The 21,554-nt window shown below is 51.4% G+C and overlaps 1 protein-coding gene across 3 annotated transcripts in view; it reads left to right on the forward strand.

Annotated features, from left to right (window-relative positions):
- BCAM (basal cell adhesion molecule (Lutheran blood group)) overlaps positions 1-21,554 on the forward strand; it is a 444,431-nt gene that overhangs the window by 346,292 nt on the left and 76,585 nt on the right. For all 3 annotated transcript variants that reach the window (XM_085615482.1, XM_085615483.1, XM_085615484.1), the window contains exons 9-10: positions 5,333-5,448; positions 9,529-9,670. In XM_085615482.1, coding sequence (XP_085471608.1) covers positions 5,333-5,448; positions 9,529-9,670 — 258 coding nt within the window. The remainder of the gene's footprint in view (positions 1-5,332; positions 5,449-9,528; positions 9,671-21,554) is intronic.

The following is a 21,554-nucleotide window of genomic DNA, read 5'->3' on the forward strand; positions in this document are numbered from 1 at the left end:
TCTCATATACTCACCTATACAGTTCTACACACACCACCTTATTTATTCATACAGATTCTAACACATACTTACTCTCTTATGCAATCACTGATACAAGCACACACTCATCCATACAGCCACTCTCACCTCCACTCACTCTCACATATAGTCATTTATATACTTCAACACTCACATATACTGCCTTTCACATATGTAGTTACTCATGCATGTACCACTGAGACATCCATTCACTCACCAACACACCAATACACACACTCACCCACCCACCCACACAGCCCTTCACTCATGCAGTCTTGAACCCATACACCCATTGAATCACCCACTCACACATCAATGCACAGAGTCACACACCCCCCACCCACCCACCCACACAAACACTCAGGTACCCATACAGATACTCAAACAACCAATCAATAACCCCTATAGACACTCATGTAGCTACTCACCAACCCATTCAGCCGCTTACACACCAACTAACAGAATGATACAGACATTCACACAGTTTAGTCATTAACCCATGCATTCAGTAAGACATGTTTAATCACTCACTTATACAGTCAGTCACACACCTACTAAATCAGACCCTCATACACCCACTCATTCTTCAATACACCTTGGCATTTATATATATATATAAAACATATTTAAACTTTACAGAAACACAGAGTCTCTGGATGATGTCATCAGTGATGTCATTTGAGATGTCATCAGTGATGTCATTGACCATGTCATGAATGATGTAATATGTGACCTCATCAGCAGTGCATTGTGGGGGTGCGAGTTATAGTTAGCTCAACTAACTATAACAGCCGAATTTCTCTGGTTTTGTACGAGTGAAATGTCTAACTAACTATAACGTCCCTGAAACCTGTGTTTTTTTCACTGAATATATATATATTATCTACTGGCGGTCGCCAATAGATAGTTATAGTTAGGACCGTGTTTCCATAGGAAATCTGAAAATTCTATTTTGAATAACTTTGGCGCCGGTTGATGAATCCTCGCGAAATTTTCAAAACTAATGGGGCGCTCCGCTCAGCTCCTACTCTGAAAGTCTTGGGCTGATTCGTCAAGTGGGGGCCGAGTAAAAAGGGGGGTCCCAAAACGCGTTTTCTCCATGCATTTTCCCATAGGACCTTTAGTCGAAAGTGCAGCCCGAACGACTGAACAGAATTACTTGAAATTTGGCAGAGAGGTAGTCCTCAGGTCAGGCATGTGCCTTTTGCATATATGGAGTCAATCTGTACAGTAGTTCCTGACAAAATTGCAGTTAAAAGTACATAAATATCTATATGCGCGCACCGTGCGCGAGCGTAATTCTGATTGGTGGTTACATATCAGTCAACGTTCGAATCGGTCGAAATCAGGAAGTGTCGGCCACCATTTTGTTTGTTTTGGGTGCGACACTGAAAAAGAGAGGTGGCGAACGTGAAAAGGGGGCAGGGTAGAGAGTTCCTGGCCCCCTAGCCTTTGTCAGGGGGTCCCTGAAGGACCCCGAAGGGTGAAAAAAAACATTTTTTTTTTTTTTTTAAATCGCGGGGTGTGCGCACGGTGCGCGCACGGTGAAAAACCTTTAAAAAAATATATAATAATACATACATAACTTAGCATTTAAAAAACAGTACTAATTCACCTAAAAAACCATAGGTTTCACACACGTTATAGTTAGGTGGACATTTCACTCGTAAAAAACCAATGAAATTCCCCCGTTATAGTTAGTTCAGATAACTATAACTCGTGCGACCGCCACTCTATCACAAGGATGATGTTATCAGTGATGCCACTGACCATGTCATGAGTGATGTAATATGTGACGTCATGAGCAGTGGATTGCGGGCTCGTGAGTTATAGTTATCTGAACTAACTATAACGGGGGAATTTCATTGGTTTTTTAAGAGTGAAATGTCCACCTAACTATAACATGTGTGAAACCTATGGTTTTTTACGTGAATATATATATATATCAAAACAATACCCTTTCAGGCATAGAGTGACACATAAATTATGCCCAAAAAAAAGTAGAGGTCAGTGCCCTCTGTGCCAAGGGTGACCTTGGTATCCCTCATAGAACAACAGAGTGAAGAGGCTAGCAGAGTGAAGAGGCTAGCAGGGTGAGTCCCACAAGAGGCTAATGCCCTCTGTGCCAACAAGAGGCCAGTGACCTCTGTGCCAAGGGTGCCATTGGCATCGCTCATAGAACAACAGAGCGAAGATCCTAGTATGGTAGCGAGTCATTCAAGAGGCCAGTGCCCTCTGTGCCAAGGGTGCCCTTGGCATCGCTCATAGAACAACAGAGCGAAGAGCCTAGCAGGGTAGTGAGTCATTCAAGAGGCCAGTGCCCTCTGTGCCCAAGGGTGCCCTTGGCATCGCTCATAGAACGACAGAGCGAAGAACCTGGCAGGGTAGTGAGTCCCAAAAGAGGCCAGTGCCCTCTGTGCCCACAAAAGGCCAGTGCCCTCTGTGCCTAGGATGCCCTTGCATCTCCTCTCCATGCTGATAGATTTGGAGTGGGGAGTTTGCTGCCTTTCTTCTCCTTGGTTTTGCGGGCGCAGATTCCCTGCCCTGATCTGCATGTGTTTCCCACAGCTTGGCTGGAAACTTGCTGCCTTGAGAGTTGTTCTCGCCCTTCTCTGGAGAGGAGTGGCGGGGGGGGCGGGGGCTGCCTGGTTACAGAGACAAGAGGCAAGGGCTGCTTTCCAACTAGAGGAAAGTGTCCAGCGTGCCCAATGCTGAAGGGTTCGGTGCGTGTGCCCAGACGCATGGGCACAGCGCTGTGGTCTGCAGATTGGGGAGGCGGTGCATGTTTTTCAAGGGCTCCCATGAAAGGCACCTACTTGTCCTTCAGTCATGGTTGTTCAGTCAGGGCAGGCACTCAGTGTTCATGGAGGAATGGAAGAGACCATCTCACATGTGGAGGGTTGCCTTAGGGCACTACCCACGCTCACGCCTTAGTTAAGGAAGAAACCATCACATGTGGGGGGTGCCCTGGAGCGCTGCTCATGCCTTAGTTATGTAAGAGACCATTACATGCGGAGGGGTGCCTTGGGGCGCTGCTCACGCTTGCGCCTCTGTTATGGAAGAGACCATCACATGCGGAGGGGTGCCCTGGGGCGCTGCTCACGCCTTAGTTATGGAAGAGACCATCGCATGCGGAGTGGTGCCTTGGGGCGCTGCTCATGCTCGCGCCTCAGTTAAGACTTGAAACAAGACACTGAAGAGTCCTGAGTCCCCCTGCTGCTGAGTGAGCACGTCAGAGTCTAGGAACCCAGACCTCACCACACCTCCGAGACCTCACCACACCTCAGAGATCTTACCACACCTCAGAGACCTCACCACTGACCGGAGACCTCACCACGCCCTGGAGACCTCACCACGCCCTGGAGACCTCACCACGCCCTGGAGACCTCACCACGCCCTGGAGACCTCACCACGCCCCGGAGACCTCACCACGCCCCGGAGACCTCACCACGCCCCGGAGACCTCACCACGCCCCGGAGACCTCACCACGCCCCGGAGACCTCACCACGCCCCGGAGACCTCACCACGCCCCGGAGACCTCACCACGCCCCGGAGACCTCACCACGCCCCGGAGACCTCACCACGCCCCGGAGACCTCACCACGCCCCGGAGACCTCACCACGCCCCGGAGACCTCACCACGCCCCGGAGACCTCACCACGCCCCGGAGACCCCACCACGCCCCGGAGACCCCACCACGCCCCGGAGACCCCACCACACCCCGGAGACCCCACCACACCCCGGAGACCCCACCACACCCCAGAGACCCCACCACAGAGACCCCACCACACCCCAGAGACCTCACCACACCCCAGAGACCCCACCACACCCCAGAGACCTCATGCACCAGTGTCACTGCCCTGATCCTGTCCGGCCCGGACAATCCGACAGAGAAATATACTCTGAGAGGCCATTCCAGGCATTCATCGCCTCAGGGCGTTACAGGGGTCAAGACATTGTTTGGCAACACAGCAGTTACTTCAAGAGGGCACTCAGAGTTTCGAAGACCCCCAAAGGGGTGGTGTTGTGAGTCTTAAACTGCCTCCCAGTGAATACATGAAGAAACGTGCCTCCTGTTCTTCAGAGCCGTGGTTCCACCTGCCTCTAGTATTTGTTATTGTATGGAGCTGGCTTGTGATGGGTTGCTACTTTGTTGTGTCCTTGGCAGTATTCACTGCACTTCCCTTGACCTCTTTGATCCAGTTCACATCTTGTCCCTGCTGCCTGCCCTCTGTCTCTGCTCCCACTTTTCTTATTCCTCTTCTCCTGCTCTCATTTTGTTTTCTCCCTGTTCCCATATTGTCTTCTCTTTGTTCCCATATTGTCTTCTTCTCTCTTTCCATATTATCGTGTTCTTTGTCCCCACTCTGTTTTCTCTCTGCTCCCATATTATTTTGTTCTCTCTGTTCCCACCCTCTTTTCTCTCTCTCCCCACCCTGTCTTCTCTCTTCCCATATTATCTTGTTCTTTGTTCCCTCCCTGTTTTCTCTCTGCTCCCATATTAATTTGTTCTCTCTCTTCCAATGTTATCTTGTTCGCTTTGTTCCCACCCTGCCTTCTTTATGTTCTCATATTTTCCTCTTTGATCTCACCCTGCCTTCTCTTTGTTCCCATCTTGTCTTGTTCTCTTTGTTCCTACCCTGTCTTCTCTGTTCACATATTGTCTTCTTTTCTCTGTTCCCACCCTGTCTTCTCTCTCTTCCCATATTATCGTGTTCGTTGTCCCCACCCTGTTTTCTCTCTGCTTCCATATCATTGTGTTCTCTCTATTCCCAACTTGTTCTCTTTGCTCCCACCTTGTCTTCTCTCTGTTTCCATATTGTCTTCTTCTCTCTGTTCCCACCCTGTCTTCTCTCTCTCCCCACCCTGTCTTCCCTCTCTCTCTCCCCACCCTGTCTTCTCTCTTTCAATATTATCTTGTTCTCTTTGTTCCCACCCTGCCTTCTTTATCTTCCCATATTATCCTCTTTGTTCTCACCCTGCCTTCTCTATGTTCCCATCTTCTTTTGTTCTCTTTGTTCCCACCCTGTCTTCTCTGTTCACATATGGTCTTCTTCTCTCTGTTCCCACCCTGTCTTCTGTCTCCCCCCATCTTGTCTTGTTCTCTTTGCTCCCACCCTGTCCTCTCTTTGCATCTGTTCCTCCTGATCTCATTTATCCTTGTTCTCTTTACACACATCTGGTCTTTGCTTCTCTTAGTTTCTGCTCTTTCTTCAAACCTGCCTCCCTCTCGTCTCTTTGTTGCTCTCATCTTATCTTTTCTGGCTCAAGTCATGTTTTTTTCACGCAGATTCACATCTTTCCTTTGTTTCTAGATCTTGATCCACTGCGTCTGGTTCCAGCTAAAGCCACAACCGTCTCACTGGGCAGTGACTTGGACCTGTCCTGTTCTGGCACTGGGTCCCACGACCCTAAAGTCGCCTGGAGGAAGGTGAGAAACTGGATCACTCCAAATTTATTATGTGAAAAGAATCCACTCAGACTTCCTAGTAAGGGCTGTCTCAGCAAGAAAAGTAGCCTTAATAATGAGGGAAGTGCCAGAAAGGCAAGAGCCCAGATCCAGGAGAGGGAGACCACTATCAGTCCAGGTTCAGAAAAGGGAGACCTTTATCAAGAAAGATCCAGAAGAGGGAGACCTTATCAGCCCAGATTCAGAAGAGGAAGATCACTCTCAATCCAGATCCAGAAGAGGGAGACCCCTATCATCCCAGGTCCAGAAGGGAGAGGCCCCTAACAGCTAAGATCCTGAAGAGGGAGACCTCTATCAGCCCAGATTCAGAAGAGGAAGACCTCTATCAATAAAGATCCAGAAGAGGGAGACCCCTATTACCCCAGGTCCAGAAGGGGGAAGCCCCTAATAGCCAAGATCCAGAAGAGGGAGACCTCTATCAGCCATGGTTCAGAAGAGGGAGACCACTACCAATCCAAATCCAGAAGAGGGAGACCTTATCAGCCCAGGTTCAGAAGATGGAGATCACTCTCAATCCAGATCCAGAAGAGGGAGACCCCTATCATCCCAGGTCCAGAAGGGAGAGGCCCCTAACAGCTAAGATCCTGAAGAGGGAGACCTCTATCAGCCCACGTTCAGAAGAGGGAGACCTCTATCAGCCCACGTTCAGAAGAGGGAGACCACTATCAGCCCACGTTCAGAAGAGGGAGACCACTATCAATCCAGATCCAGAAGAGGGAGACCCCTATCATCCCAGGTCCAGAAGGGAGAGGCCCCTAACAGCTAAGATCCTGAAGAGGGAGACCTCTATCAGCCCACGTTCAGAAGAGGGAGACCTCTATCAGCCCACGTTCAGAAGAGGGAGACCACTATCAGCCCACGTTCAGAAGAGGGAGACCACTATCAATCCAGATACAGAAGGGGGAGACCCCTGTCATCCATGGTCCAGAAGGAGGAGTCCCTAACAGTCAAGATCCAGGAAATATACCCCTAACAGCGAGGTTCAGAAGGTGGAGACCCTCATCCGTCCGGATCCAGGAAGTGCAGGCCCCTAACAGCCAAGATCCAAATGGTGGAGACCCCCGTCAGCCCACATCCAGAGGTGGATACCACTATCAGCACAGGTCCAGAAAATGGAGACCCCGAATCAGCCCACATCCAGAAAGAGGAGAACCCTATCAGCCCAGATCCAAATGGTGGAGACCCCTATCAGCCCAGGTTCAGAAGATGCGGACCCCCATCGGCCCAGAATGGGGAGGCCCCTATCAGTCCAGATCCAAATGGTGTAGACCCCATCAGCCCAGGTCCAGAAGAAGGAGACGCTCATCTGCCCAAGTCCAGACGGTGGAGACCACCCCCATCCATGCAGGTCGAAATGGTGGGGACCTCCATCATCCCTGTGGACCCCTCCTGTGTATGACTAGTCGTGTGGACCTCTCCTGTCTATGACTAGTCGTGTGGACCCCTCCTGTCTATGACTAGTCGTGTGGACCCCTCCTGCCTGTGACTAGTCTTGTGGACCCCTCCTGTCTACGACTAGTCCTGTCGACCCCTCCTGCCTGTGACTAGTCTTGTGGACCGCTCCCGTCTATGACTAGTCCTGTGGATCGCTTCCGCCTATGACTAGTCCTGTGGACCTCTCCTGTGTATGCATAGTCCTGTGGACCCCTCCTGTGTATGCCTAGTCCTGTGGACCCCTCCTGTGTATGCCTAGTCCTGTGGACCCCTCCTGTGTATGACTAGTCCTGTGTACCCTTCCTGGGATATGACTAGTCCTGTGGACCCTTCCTGTGTATGACTAGTCCTGTGGACCCCTCCTGTGTATGACTAGTCCTGTGGACCCCTCCAGTCTATGACTAGTCCTGTGGACCCCGCCTGCCTGTGACTAGTCCTGTGGACCCTCCTGCCTGTGACTAGTCCTGTGGACCCCTCCTGCCTGTGACTAGTCCTGTGGACCCCTCCTGTCTATGACTAGTCCTGTAGACCCCTCCTGTCTATGACTAGTCCTCTGGACCCCTCCTGCCCAAGACTAGTCTTGTGGATTCCTCCTGCCCAAGACTAGTCTTGTGGATTCCTCCTGCCTATGACTAATCCTGTGGACCCCTCCTGTGTATGACTAGTCTTGTGGACCCCTCCTGTCTATGACTAGTCCTGTGGACCCCTCCTGTCTATGACTAGTCCTGTGGACCCTCCTGTCTGTGACTAGTCCTGTGGACCCTCCTGTCTGTGACTAGTCCTGTGGACCCTCCTGCCTGTGACTAGTGCTGTGGACCCTCCTGCCTGTGACTAGTGCTGTGGACCCCCTCCTGTCTATGACTAGTCCTGTGGACCCCTCTTGTCTATGACTAGTCCTCTGGACCCCTCCTGCCCAAGACTAGTCTTATGGATTCCTCCTGCCTATGACTAATCCTGTGGACCCCTCCTGTGTATGACTAGTCCTTGCAGACATGCTACAGACAGCTAGGGCCTAAAGCCCCATATAAGTGCAGCTGGCGGGGTCAGTGGGGTTCCGGGGGCACACACCAGTTTGAGTGTAGGGGGGCAGCATTCGGGGGTCTGTAGAATCTGTGGATGCGCCCACACCTGGACCAGCTCATCAGATAGTGCTAGGGTTTGACATGCTTCGCAGGGGATCATGTCCCAGCCACCAGGCCAGGCCCCTCTCCTGCCCCACACCTGCCCCTCTCCTTCGGCTTGAATGTGACTCTTTAAGGATACTTTGGTTCAAAAAGAGGCAAACCTAGGGCCTTTTAGCCAAGCCAGTGCCTTGTAGTCAAGCCAGTGCCTTGTAGCCACAGCCAGTGCCTTGTAGCCACAGCCAGTGCCTTGTAGCCACAGCCAGTGCCTTGTAGCCACAGCCAGTGCCTTGTAGCCACAGCCAGTAGCTTGTAGCCAAAGCCAGTAGCTTGTAGCCAAAGCCAGTAACTTGTAGCCACAGCCAGTAACTTGTAGCCACAGCCAGTAGCTTGTAGCCAAAGCCAGTGCCTTGTAGCCAAAGCCAGTGCCTTGTAGCCAAAGCCAGTGCCTTGTAGCCAAAGCCAGTGCCTTGTAGCCAAAGCCAGTGCCTTGTAGCCAGTGCCGTGTAGCCACAGCCAGTGCCGTGTAACCGCAGCCAGTGCCGTGTAGCCACAGCCAGTGCCGTGTAACCGCAGCCAGTGCCTTGTAGCCACAGCCAGTGCCGTGTAGCCACAGCCAGTGCCGTGTAGCCACAGCCAGTGCCGTGTAGCCACAGCCAGTGCCGTGTAGCCACAGCCAGTGCCGTGTAGCCACAGCCAGTGCCGTGTAGCCACAGCCAGTGCCTTGTAGCCACGCCAGTTTGTAGCCAAAGACAGTGCTTTGTAGCCAAAGCGAGTGCCTTGTAGCCAAAGCCAGTACCTTGTAGCTACAGCTAGTGCCTTGTAGCCAAAGCCAGTGCTTTGTAGCCAGTGCCTTGTAGCCACAGCCAGTGCCTTGTAGCCACAGCCAGTGCCTTGTATCCAAAACCAGTGCCTTGTATCCAAAACCAGTGCCTTGTATCCAAAACCAGTGCCTTGTATCCAAAACCAGTGCCTTGTGGCCAAAGCCAGTGCCTTGTGGCCAAAGCCAGTGCCTTGTGGCCAAAGCCACTGCCTTGTGGCCAAAACCACTGCCTTGTGGCCAAAACCACTGCCTTGTGGCTAAAGCCAGTGTCTTATACCCAAGCCAGTGCCTTGTAGCCAAAGCCAGTGCCTTGTAGCCAAAGCCAGTGCCCTGTAGCCAAAGCCAGTGCCCTGTAGCCAAAGCCAGTGCCCTGTAGCCAAAGCCAGTGCCCTGTAGCCAAAGCCAGTGCCTTTTGGCCAAAGCCAGTGCCTTTTGGCCAAAGCCAGTACCTTGTAGCCAAAGCCAGTACCTTGTAGCCAAAGCCAGTACCTTGTAGCCAAATCCAGTACCTTGTAGCCAAAGGCAGTGCCTTGTAGCCAAAGGCAGTGCCTTGTAGCCAAAGGCAGTGCCTTGTAGCCAAAGGCAGTGCCTAGTTCCTTTTCCCTCCTCGCTGCTGCCATCTTTCACTGTAGATATTATTGTGTATGTCTTTTGTGTTTGCAGGGTAAGGAACCTGTTTCGGACTCTGGAGTTCTGCGTCTAAAGCGAGTAACTTATCACTCGATGGGGGCCTACACGTGCGAGGCTACTGTCCCTGAGGTCCCTGGACTGCACAAGGAACAGAGTGTGCACGTCATTGTGCAAGGTAAGACGCGTGCACTTCATTGTGCGAGGTAAGGATTGTGAATGTCATTGCACGAGGTAAGGAGTGTGCACATCATTGTGCAGGGTAAGGAGCGTGCATGGCATTGTGCAAGGTAAGGTGCATGCACATCATTGTGCAAGGTAAGTAGCATGCACATCATTGTGCGAGGTAAGGAACGTGCACGTCATTGTGCAATGTTGGAGCGTGCACATCATTGTGTGAGGTATTTAGCGTGCATGTTATAGTGCGAGGTAAGGAGCGTTTGCGTCATTGTGCAAGGTAAGGAGCGTGCATGCCATTGTGCAAGGTAAGGAGCATGCACATCATTGTGCAAGGTAAGGAGCGTGCAATTCATTGTGCAAGGTAAGAAGCATGCACGAGGTAAGGAGTGTGCACGAGGTAAGGAGTGTGCACATCATTGTGTGAAGTATTTAGCTGCATGTTATAGTGCAAGGTAATGAGCATGCACGTCATTGTGTGAGGTGTTTAGCTGCATGTTATAGTGCGAGGTAATGAGCGTGCATGCCATTGTGCAAGGTAAGGAGCATGCATGAGGTAAGGAGCGTGCACGTCATTGTGCAAGGTAAGGAGCGTGCAATTCATTGTGCAAGGCAAGAAGCATGCACGAGGTAAGGAGCATGCACATCATTGTGTGAGGTATTTAGCTGCATGTTATAGTGCGAGGTAAGGAGCGTGCACGTCATTGTGTGAGGTGTTTAGCTGCATGTTATAGTGCGAGGTAAGGAGTGTGCACGTCATTGTGCAAGATAAGGAGCGGGTCTCCCTGCTGACTGGTCCACCTGTCCGATACATTCCACTTGAATGCCATGCTGCATGGAGTCCTGGCACCCCTCCTGCCTTTGTGGAGACCTCCAGCGTTTAAACATTGGTGTAGTTTCAGCCCCATCCCGCCTCTACTGCTCACAAGTCCTGAGAATAATGGGGTGAACTCAGAATAACATGGGGACAGAGTGGAAAGGAACAGGCAGATAGGTCGAGGATTGCAAGTAGATTCTAAGGGATGAGGAGGAAGGGGCTGGGACAAAGTCAGGAGTGAGACACGAAGAAAGGAGAGAGGGGGTTGGAGCATAAATTAGAGAGGAAAGAATGGTGGAACGGAATCATAGTTGGGAAAGGGGGAAAGCAGAGATGAGACTGAAACCAAATCACGAGAACGAGGGGTCAAGTAAAGAGGAGACTGGAAGAGAATCAAGAGCCAAGGAAATAAGGCAGAGTGGAGAGAAGAGAGCAGGTGGGAAAGAATCCGAACTGGGAGAGAGGGGGTGGGCCAGGAGGAGAGTGATGAATATAGAAAGCATGGCAGTGATTGGAGGCTCGTGCTGTGCTCCGCTCGTGTTCCTCCTTTCATTGGAGCATCACTCGGGGCTATTCTAGAGTCCATACCTATCAAAGGAGGGAGTGGAGAGGGAAGGGCCCACAAAGATTCAATCTCCCCATCTATAGTTAATAAACAAATAGAATCCACCCATATAAGATAGGCGAAAAAATAGAACAAGCATTTGCAATGCAATAGGTCTCGCATTTACGGGAGTTTGAGCTATTGGCATTGTAAATGACAATGCCTTTTATTTATGTTTTGGTTTTTAAAACATAAAATAAAAGGCATTGTCATTTACAATGCCAATAGCTTCCTCGCGTAAATGCGAGACCTGTTGCATTTTCAATGCTTTTTAGAAGAGCTTCAAAGACTTTTGAATGGAAGCATTAAAAGAAAACCTCTCATAACTGTACCAACAAATAGGTCCTTTTTCTCACAAGGCACATGGCATGCATGATTAGAAGCTGTGTAGAAATAGTGCTTCGCGGTACTGTGGTAAACACTAATGTACTGGAATCTTTATTTGAATCCCTTTCGGAGAAGTCAGTAAAAGTGGCAAATACAATTGAAAAATTGAGCAGTTAACATGCACCTTTTGGTTTCACTTTTCCAAAATTATCCTACATAAAATCCTACTGAGCAATGTGCTGGGGGTCTAAGTTTATACTTTTTGACAGGGCTGTTTTAAATGACCAGTCAATGACAAAGAAGTGGTCCAAATGCTACGTTCAGAAGGGGGATGGTGTGGCTTAACGGCCAGTGCAGCCGACTTGGGCACTGAGTTGTGCTCAACATCCTGTGATTCTGGGCAAATCACTTCCCCCTGCCTACGGACAGCGCCTACAGACCCTCACGGGTTATTAGCGACGCTATACAAATCCAAGTATTATATTATAGTATAATTATTAAGAAGAGAAAGAGGCAGCCAAAAGACGAGGATCAAATGTCCAAGCAAAATGGAAAAAGTGGCCTAGAAGGAGACTAGATAAGAGGGGGGGGGGAAGGAGTGGCCCGAACGCTACTCTTAAAAGCTGATGAAACACAACTAATAGAAATGGACAAAGTATTGAGGAACTATATGCAGCCGTTCCAGGCGTTCTGAATTTCCGGTACCGACGGGAATCTCTGTACGCAATTACGAGTTTGCAGACCAAGAATTACTTGCCATAATTCTGCATGGAAAGCTGCATGTTTAAAGCTACAGATCACATTTTTAATGAAACTGCACTACAGCAACAGCACCGGCCCTGATATAATATTAATGGCCGCCGAGCAGCACGGTAGCAGCAGAAAGCCTTTTAGGCTCTTACGCAACACGTAGCTAAATTAATTATTTGCAGGGAAAGAATCCCATACCCCCGGCAGCCTCCGAGGGATCAGTGAGAGCCGGACTGCGGAGGCGCTCATTAGCGACCCTCAAATGTCAGACACCGGGAGGAAAGAAGAGGCCTGACAGGGAAGGAGACACAGCGACACCGAGATCTGGAAGGGAGGGGGCGCGAGAAAGACAGGGACAGCGAGGTACAATGATGGAAGAGGTGGCGACGGAGCGGGCACAAAGAGGGGAGAGGACGCGAGGTAGACGGGGACCACAGATTAGAGATAGGAAATGATGGAAGGCTCGTGAGAGCGAGCAGGATAGAATGGGGAGTGCGGGAGAGACAAAAAGCAGTAAATTCAGACATAAGCGAAGAGAGACAGAGCAGTAAATACAGACTTATGCGAAGAGAGAGAGAGCAGTAAATACAGTTTTGCAGCGTGAATCTTTCTGGATTCACTATGCTGTGCATTATTCCGCAATCTTGTGGTTGGGTCCAGATTCGTAGTCTTTTCTTTGTTAGTTTTTTTTTTTTTTTTGTAGCCCAGGTGGGCGGCGACGAACCACCATTTGGTGCACCTCTGGTGACGTCGTCGTGCTTCCTGCGGAAGTCCCACCTTTGGGGCGCCATCTTCAGATTCTTTTTTCCGCCGTTGGGTCTGGATCGTCATCGGGAAGCTCCAGAATTACAATCGAAGGAAGAAGAAAGAAAAGCGAGTTTCGTCGATAAATACTACGAAGATATCACAGGAAAGGAAGAGATTTCATCAGGAGCGCGAAGAAAGGAGGTTTTGCGCCTTTTTCTTCAGCGACCTTGGAGAATGCGCACTCAGAGGCCCTGAGCGCAATGGACAAGACGCCATTCAAGTTCTGCCCAAACTGCCACCACAAGTTCGCGCAGAAGGACCAGCATCCGGTCTGCAACCTCTGCCTACCGGTCGAACACCAGAGTAAGGACGGCAACGCCTGCTCAGCCTTCGCGCCGAAGATGCTCCGGGTGAGAGATCGGCAGAGAAGAGCCAACGCCAGCATGGATGGCAAGGGTAAGGCCCCGTCGCTCTACGATCTGGGCCTCTCCACGGACGATGAGGACAACGTCGCCGAGGCAGCCGAAAATTTCACGGTCGTAGAGACCGACAAGAAAAAAGAAGACGAGGTAAGAGAATCGTCGAGCTCAAAACAGAAAATACCTCAAACACGAGGGTGACTCGAGAAAATCAGAGTCAAAGTCCACGAAGGGAGCCCCGGCGCCGAAAACTTCGACGACCAAAGGGGGAACCATGGACAAGAGGCCGAGCGTATCCTTCGGAAAGGACTCCCTGGTGCCGAAAGACGCCGAAAGGCAAGGGTCGTCGAAGACAACCCAAGAAACTGGACGATAGACGCAGAAAGAACGGTCGACGTCGACGCAAGTTCCGTCGAAAAGACCCGCGGTCGATGCCGAAAGTATCTCCGAGATGGAGAAAAAGAAGAGGCGGCTCGAGGCCGAAATGGAGAACATCCTTCAAAGGAAGAAGGAGTTCGACGCCAAGATGAAGGAATTCAAGATTCCAACGGCTCCACCGACGGACGTTGTCGAGGTCGAGGACGAATTCGACACCGAGGGGCTGACGAGAGATCTCGAAGAGGAAGACGAGACCTATTATGATGGTGAAGCCGAGGAAGAAGACCAGCAGTCGTTCTACAGCTCGGCGCCATCTACCAGCCACGACATCGAATGGCAGGATCTCGACACTGAAAACCCGGAGGAGTCCGTGGACACGTACCCTTCGAGGCCTTCGCCACCCGACGACATCGGGGTGTACAATATGGTGGTCAGGAGCGCAGCGACAGCCTTCGGCGTCAAACTCGACGAAGAGAGGCCGAAAGCCGATTTCCTCCTCGAGGCCCTGCTCCCCATCCAGACGAGGAGCCAATTCCTCCCCATGCTACAAAGTGTGATGAATCAGGGGAGAGAAGCCTTCAAGGAACCAGCGACCTGCCGTTCGATCACGCCCAGGACTGAGAAGAAGTATAAGCACTCTTCCCTGGACCCCCCTTACATCAAAGGTAGCGTCACCGCCGACTCCATCATAGCTTCCACGGCGAGGAGAAGGGCCAACGTACCAGCAACTTCGGGCCCACCACCTGATAAAGAAAGCAGGAGGATAGACCTCACAGGAAGAAAAGTCGAGAGGAACGCCGCAATGCACTGGCGCATGGCGAATTCAAATGCACTTCTCAATAGGCACCAGTACCAACACTGGGACGAGATGGGGGAGCTAGTAAAGCACCTCCCCGAAGAGTACCGCCAGAGAGCCTCGCACCTGGTGGACGAAGGTAAAAACGTCGCCAACTCTTGTATAAAGACTGCTTTGGACGGAGCAGAGACTTCGGCAAGACTAATGGCCATAGGGGTCACCGAGAGGAGACATGCATGGCTAAGAATCTCGGGATTCAAACCGGAGGTGCAGAACAACATCCTTAGCACCCCCTTGAACGGAGAGACACTGTTCGGAGCAACAGTAGACGAGAAACTCACCCAGCTGAAAAAAGAAAACGAAACGGCGAGGTCCATGGGGGCCCTTCAGCTGAGGGGAATGAGGCGAGGCAATCCCTCGAGGAGACCCTATGGTCGGGGAGGAAGCCAGCAAGGGGCGTTGCACCAGACGTTCCAGCAGGGTCAGCAGGGTGATAGTCACGGACAACAAGGCCAACAGAAGCAAAACTGGCAGTACCAACCTCGGGGCCAGTCCTTTCGCGGGAGAGGGAACGGACGTGGCCAGAGGAGGAGAGGGGGTGACCAGCCCTCATCAAAGTGACTCAGCACGCAAGAGGACGCCTACCCTCGACATGCCCCCAAGGGTAACATCAGGGGGGAGAGAAGAATCAAAGGCCTACGAGCATACAACACCAGTAGGCGGAAGACTGAGGTTCTACCTTCAGGAGTGGCGGCGTATAACCACAGACCAGTGGATACTGAACGTCATGCAGTACGGATACTGCGTAGATTTGGAGAAAAGACCTCCAAACAGAAGACCAAGAGGAAGGCAGAGATCGGATCAAGAACTGGCCCTTCTCAGAGAGGAAACACGGAAACTTCTAGAAAAAAGAGCCATAGAGGCAGTGCCGTTCAGAGAACGCAACAAAGGGGTGTACTCAAACTACTTCGTGGTCCCGAAAGTAGACGGAAACCTCAGACCCATCCTGGACCTGCGTTACCTAAACAAGTTCATCAGAACGCAGAAGTTCAAAATGACTATGCTGCAGGAGGTACTGCCCCAAATAAGAGACGGGGACTTAATGGTCACCGTGGACCTCAAGGATGCCTACCTGCACATCCCAATAAACAGAAGACACAAGGGCCTTCTAAGGTTCAACATCGACCAGGAACACTACCAGTTCACAACCCTGGCCTTCGGATTAAAATCGGCGCCAAGGGTGTTTACAAAATGCCTGTCGGCGGTCGCGGCCCACCTACGAAGGCAGGGGATCCATGTCTACCCCTACTTAGACGACTGGCTGGTCAAGGCAGACTCACGCGAGAAGTGCGAGAGACACGCAAAACGCGTAACAGACACTCTGACGAACCTGGGGTTCTCGATTCACTGGGGGAAGTTATCGCTGGAACCGGAACGGGTGAAGATTTTCCTGGGAGCAAAAATCAACTCCCTGAACAGCACAGTGGTGCCCAGCGACAGGAGGACAGATGCCCTACTGAAGGAGACGCGGCTCTTCCGGAAGGGGCGAGCTCTGACAGTGAGGTCAGTGAGCAAGATGATGGGGATGATGGCGTCGTGTATCCAGCTGGTGCCGAATGTACGCCTGCACATGAGACAATTCCAAGAATGGCTACAACAGCAATGGTCACAAGCGAACGGAAGTTGGGAGGATCTAGTGGTTGTTACGCACGCAGTGCAGGAGGAGATGACTTGGTGGAACAGAGACAACATGACAGCAGGGAGAAGCCTGACACCACCAAACCCAACAATGACCATTACCACGGACGCATCGCAAAAGGGATGGGGAGCGCACATGGACAACCTCAGAGTGAGGGGTCTGTGGGCTCCAGCAGATGCGGTTCGCCATATCAATTACCTCGAGTTGAAAACTATCCTGCTAGCCCTGAAGGCATTCCAGAGGCACCTGTACAACCAGAGGGTGTTGGTTCAAACAGACAACACCACGGCAAGGTTCTACATCAACAAGCAGGGGGGGGACACAGTCGTTCCCTCTTTCCTCTCTGGCACAGGAGATTTGGAGATGGGCCATACCTCTCAGGATAGATCTACTGGCAATTCACCTACCGGGGAAGGACAATGTGGAGGCAGACTGGCTAAGCAGGCAGACCTCTGCATCGCACGAGTGGGAGCTCAATGGCCAGGAAACGGAGAAGCTTTTCCGTTGATGGGGAACTCCCACGATAGACCTATTTGCAACACGCCAAAATTCAAAATGCCAAAGCTTCGCGTCCAGGCAACCAGATCAGCAATCCCAGGGAAATGCCCTATGGATAAGCTGGTCGAGGACATTTGCCTACGCCTTTCCACCGATACCCCTGTTGCACAGAGTGCTCGACAAGTGCAGAACCAGCAACATGACTCTGATCCTAGTGGCTCCGCAGTGGGCAAGGCAGACATGGTTCTCACAAATCCAAGAAATGGCACAAGGCAATCCATACAGGTTCGAGAGGAGAAGGGACCTGCTCTCCATGCAAAATGGAGAGATCCTGCACCCAGAGACCCTCAACCTGGCGGCATGGCTCCTGAAGACCTAGAGTTCGCGCACCTTAGATTGTCTCCTAGCACTATGCGGGTGCTACGGGAGGCAAGGAAACCAACTACACGAAAATGCTACAGCGCAAAATAGCAGAGATTTACTGTGTGGTGCAGGAAGAAGGGCCTGCAAAACAGAATGACAAGAGACTCAACAGTACTGAGGTACCTCACACACCTTCTAAAGAGTAACCTCTGCTCGAGCTCCCTAAGGGTACACCTGGCGGCGATCGTTGCATACACCAGAGGTGAGAAAGATGGAAGTTTCTTCACTTCGCAGGTGGTGAAGAGATTCATGGAAGGAGCCAAAAGAATGGCCCCTCGGAAAAGGTTGCCGCCGCCAGCATGGAATCTGAACGTGGTTTTGACGGAGCTCATGAAGGCACCGTTTGAACCCATTCACAAGGCCACACTGCAAATGTTGACGATGAAAACTGCCTTTCTAGTGGCCATAACCTCACTACGCAGGGTGAGCGAACTTCAAGCAGTAACACTACAGGAACCCTACATTCAGATTCACAAGGACAGGGTAGTCCTGAGGACAGACCCACACTTCATGCCCAAGGTGGTGTCGGCGTTCCACATGAATCAGAGTATTCAGATACCAAGTTTCTTCCAAAACCCGACAACAAACGCAGAAAAGGCGCTGCACACCCTCGACGCTAGGAGAGCAATGATGCACTACATTGAGAGAACCAAGGAACTCAGGAAATCAAAGCAGCTGTTTGTGTCCTTTGCTACTAGCTTCATGGGTAGACCAGTGACTAAGGGCACCATCGCAAGATGGATTGCCCTCACTATTCAATTCTGCCACAAACAGGCTGGACAGGAGCTAGCGGAGGGGCCTCAGGCTCACTCCACAAGGAAGAAGGGGGCCACCGTTGCCTTCCTGGCGAACACGCCCATCCAGGACATATGTCTGGCGGCAACTTGGGCATCTGTGCACACGTTCACGAAACACTACTGCGTGGACATTCAGATGAACAAGGAAGCACAGGTTGGACAGGAGGTGCTTCAACACATTTTCAACGACCAATGCTCATCTACCACCCAGCCGCCACAAATTTAGGAAAACCGCTACAAAGTCTATGCACAGCATAGTGAATCCAGAAAGATTCACGCTGCAAAACGAATAGTTTCTTACCTGTCGGTGTAGTTTTGCAGCTTGAAGATCTTTCTGGATTCACTAGCAAACCCGCCCGTCTCCGCCAGGAAGATGAGGCTGGAGGAAGAGGGGGTAAAATGGAAAAGATCAGAAGGAATGAAAACGTACAGAAAAATGGACATGAAGGAATAATCAATCGCCTAGGGTTTTAAAAAAAAAAAAAAAAAAAAGAAAAGAGGGAAAAAAGAACCCGAAGATGGCGCCCCAAAGGTGGGACTTCCGCAGGAAGCACGACGACGTCACGAGAGGTGCACCAAATGGTGGTTCGTCGCCGCCCACCTGGGCTACAAAAAAAACAAAAAAAAAACAAAGAAAAGACTACGAATCCGGACCCAACCACCAGATCGCGGAATAATGCACAGCATAGTGAATCCAGAAAGATCTTCAAGCTGCAAAACTACACCGACAGGTAAGAAACTATTCGACATAAGCAAAAGGGAATGGGTTCGTAAGAGAGACAGAGGCCTAGGAAAAGGAGGGGAGCCAGGTAGAGAACAAATGTGTATTATGAAGAAAACAAGTCAAGCCCGGCTTCTAAAGTGGTCCGGACGCGAGCAAGTGCCCGCCGCGCAAAAGTGAAAGCAAATTTGTCACTGCGAGACACGGCGGAGCGTGAAGCACGCGCTTGGTGGGGGCGGGGGAGCGCATTCCAGGTGGGGGAGCGGACCCTTTGAAGTATGATGCCGAGGGCGGCAGTGGGCTGAAGCGCTTCCCCAAACTGATTGCATGGCGGCACGATGCCATTGATTGTGCACATGCTCGCCATGCAATCCACATTTGGGAGCACTTTGAAATGCCCCTCTTACTAGAGTCTCGCATAGCGATTGCGTAAACGCAATAGCTAGGCGAGACCTAAAAAAGGCCTGGAAATGGATGTTTCCTACATTGGTGGGAAGCACGTAGTGTTCTTTAAATACCCCTCACACACCAAAAGGGCCCTTGGTGTCATGCTCCATCATAGGGGTCTTCGCGTCCCTCTACGGAACGCGGCGTGCTACTAACCAGCGGGTACGCGGGAGCACTGATATAGTCACTATGTGTGGTGTGTGAGGGTGGTGAGTGGTAGGGTCAGGAGTGAATGGTGAGTGTTTAAAAAATACCTGGCAAGTGAGAGCTACAAAGAATTTTAATATACCTCCGTGCTGGTATTGTTAAAAATAGTGTGGTGGAGGTTTATGTGTATTTAATGTACATAACCTCCTGTGTGCGTCATCATGTTTCGAAGCCTAAAGCTTCTTCTTCAGGACGGGTCCACAGATCCCTACCCTACTCACATGCGACAGTGTAATACCGTCACTACATAAATAGTATTGTGTAAAACAATGCCAAATGTGCCTACGATGGTAATTGGCCTGGAACAAGGTGAATACCTTCAATGTTAATCTGAAAAAAAGAACACAAAAGTACAAAACGGGGTATTAGGTGGAGGTACTCCTGATGTGGAGATCGTGACCTGTAAAGGTGAATTTACACAGTGTTTCTAGACTTAATTGTCATCCTATCGGTGTCAGAGAAGTGCCCTGAAAAAAAGAAGGAAGACAAATACTAGACAAACCAACACTTAACAAAAAACACACACTCGATATTAATCCAATTGGCCGCTGTAGTACTTCCCTGTGGCTGTGACCTTGTGTCACTGGCTGTGACCTGGTGTCACCCTTGTCTGTGACCTTGTGTCCCCCTCAACTGTGACCTGGTGTCACCCTCAGTTGTGGCCTTGTGTTAGCCTCGGCTGTGACCTTGTGTCACCCTAACCCTCAGCTGTGACTTGTGCCACCCTCGGCTGTGACCTTGTGTCACCCTTGTTTGTGACCTGGTGTCACCCTCAGCTGTGACCTGGTGTCACCATCGACTGCAACCTGGTGTCACCCTCGACTGCAACCTGGTGTCACCCTCAGCTGTGACCTTGTGTTACTCTCTGCTATGATGGTCACCCTCGGCTGTGACCTTGTGTCACCCTCGGCGGCTGTATGGTGCCACCATCAGCTGTGACCTGGCGTCACTGTTGGCTATGACCTGGCATCACCCTCATCTATGACCTGGTTTCACCCTCGTCTGTTACATGGTGTCACCCTTGGCTGTGACCTGGCATCGCAGTCGGCTATGACCTGGCATCACCCTCGGCTATGACCTGGCATCACCCTCAGCAGTGACCTTGTGTCACCCTCAGCAGTGACCTTGTGTCACCCTCAGCAGTGACCTTGTGTCACCCTCATCTGCGACCTGGTGTCACCCTCGACTGCGACCTGGTGTCACCCTCGACTGTGACCTGGTGTCACCCTCAGCTGTGACATTGTGACACCCTCGGCTGTGACATTGTGACGCCCTAAGCTGTGACCTTGTGTCACCCTTGGTTTTGACCTTGTGTCACCCTCAGCTTTGACCTTGTGTCACCCTCAGCTTTGACCTTTTGTCACCCTCGGCTGTGAGCTGGTGTCACCCTCGGCTGTGAGCTGGTGTCACCCTCGGCTGTGACCTTGTGTTACCCTCAACTGTGACCTTGTGTTACCCTCAACTGTGACCTTGTGTTACCCTCGGCTGTGAAATTGTGTTACCCTCAGCTGTGACCTTGTGTCTCCCTCGGCTGTGGCCTTGTGTCACCCTAGGCTGTGAGCTGGTGTCACCCTAACCTGTGACCTGGTGTCACTATTGGCTGTCACCTTGTGTCCCCCTCGTCCGTGCCCTGGTGTCACCCTCAGCTGTCACCTGGTGTCACCCTCAACTGTGAGTTGGTTTTACCCATGGCTGTGACATTGTGGCACCCTCGGCTGTGACCTGGTGTCACCCTTGTTCGTAACCTTGTGTCACCCTTGTTCGTAACCTTGTGTCACCCTCGTTCGTAACCTTGTGTCACCCTCAGTTTTGACCTGGTGTCACCCTAAGCTGTGACCTGCTGTCACCAGCTGTGACCTCGTTTTACCCACAGCTGCGACCTAGCGTCCCCCTCGGCTGTGACCTTGTAGCCCTTGGCTGTTACCTGGTGCCCCCTCAGCTGTAACACGGCATCACCCTTGTCGGTGACGTTGTTACCCTCAGCTGTGACGTGGTGACACCCTCGGCTGTGACCTGTTGTCACCCTCAACTGTGACCTTCTTTAACCCTCAGCTTTGACCTTGTGTCACCCTCGGTTGCGACCGGGCGTCACCCTTGACTGTGACCTGGTGTCAACCTCGGCTGTGACCTTGTAGCCCTTGGCTGTTACCTCAGCTGTGACACGGCATCACCCTTGTCTGTGGCATTGTTACCCTCGGCTGAGACCTTTTGTCACCCTCTGCTCTGACCTGGTGTCACCCTCGGCTGTGACCTTG

This window comes from Triturus cristatus, chromosome 7 (genome assembly GCF_964204655.1).
Source record: "Triturus cristatus chromosome 7, aTriCri1.1, whole genome shotgun sequence".
Classification (NCBI taxonomy): Eukaryota; Metazoa; Chordata; class Amphibia; order Caudata; family Salamandridae; genus Triturus; species Triturus cristatus.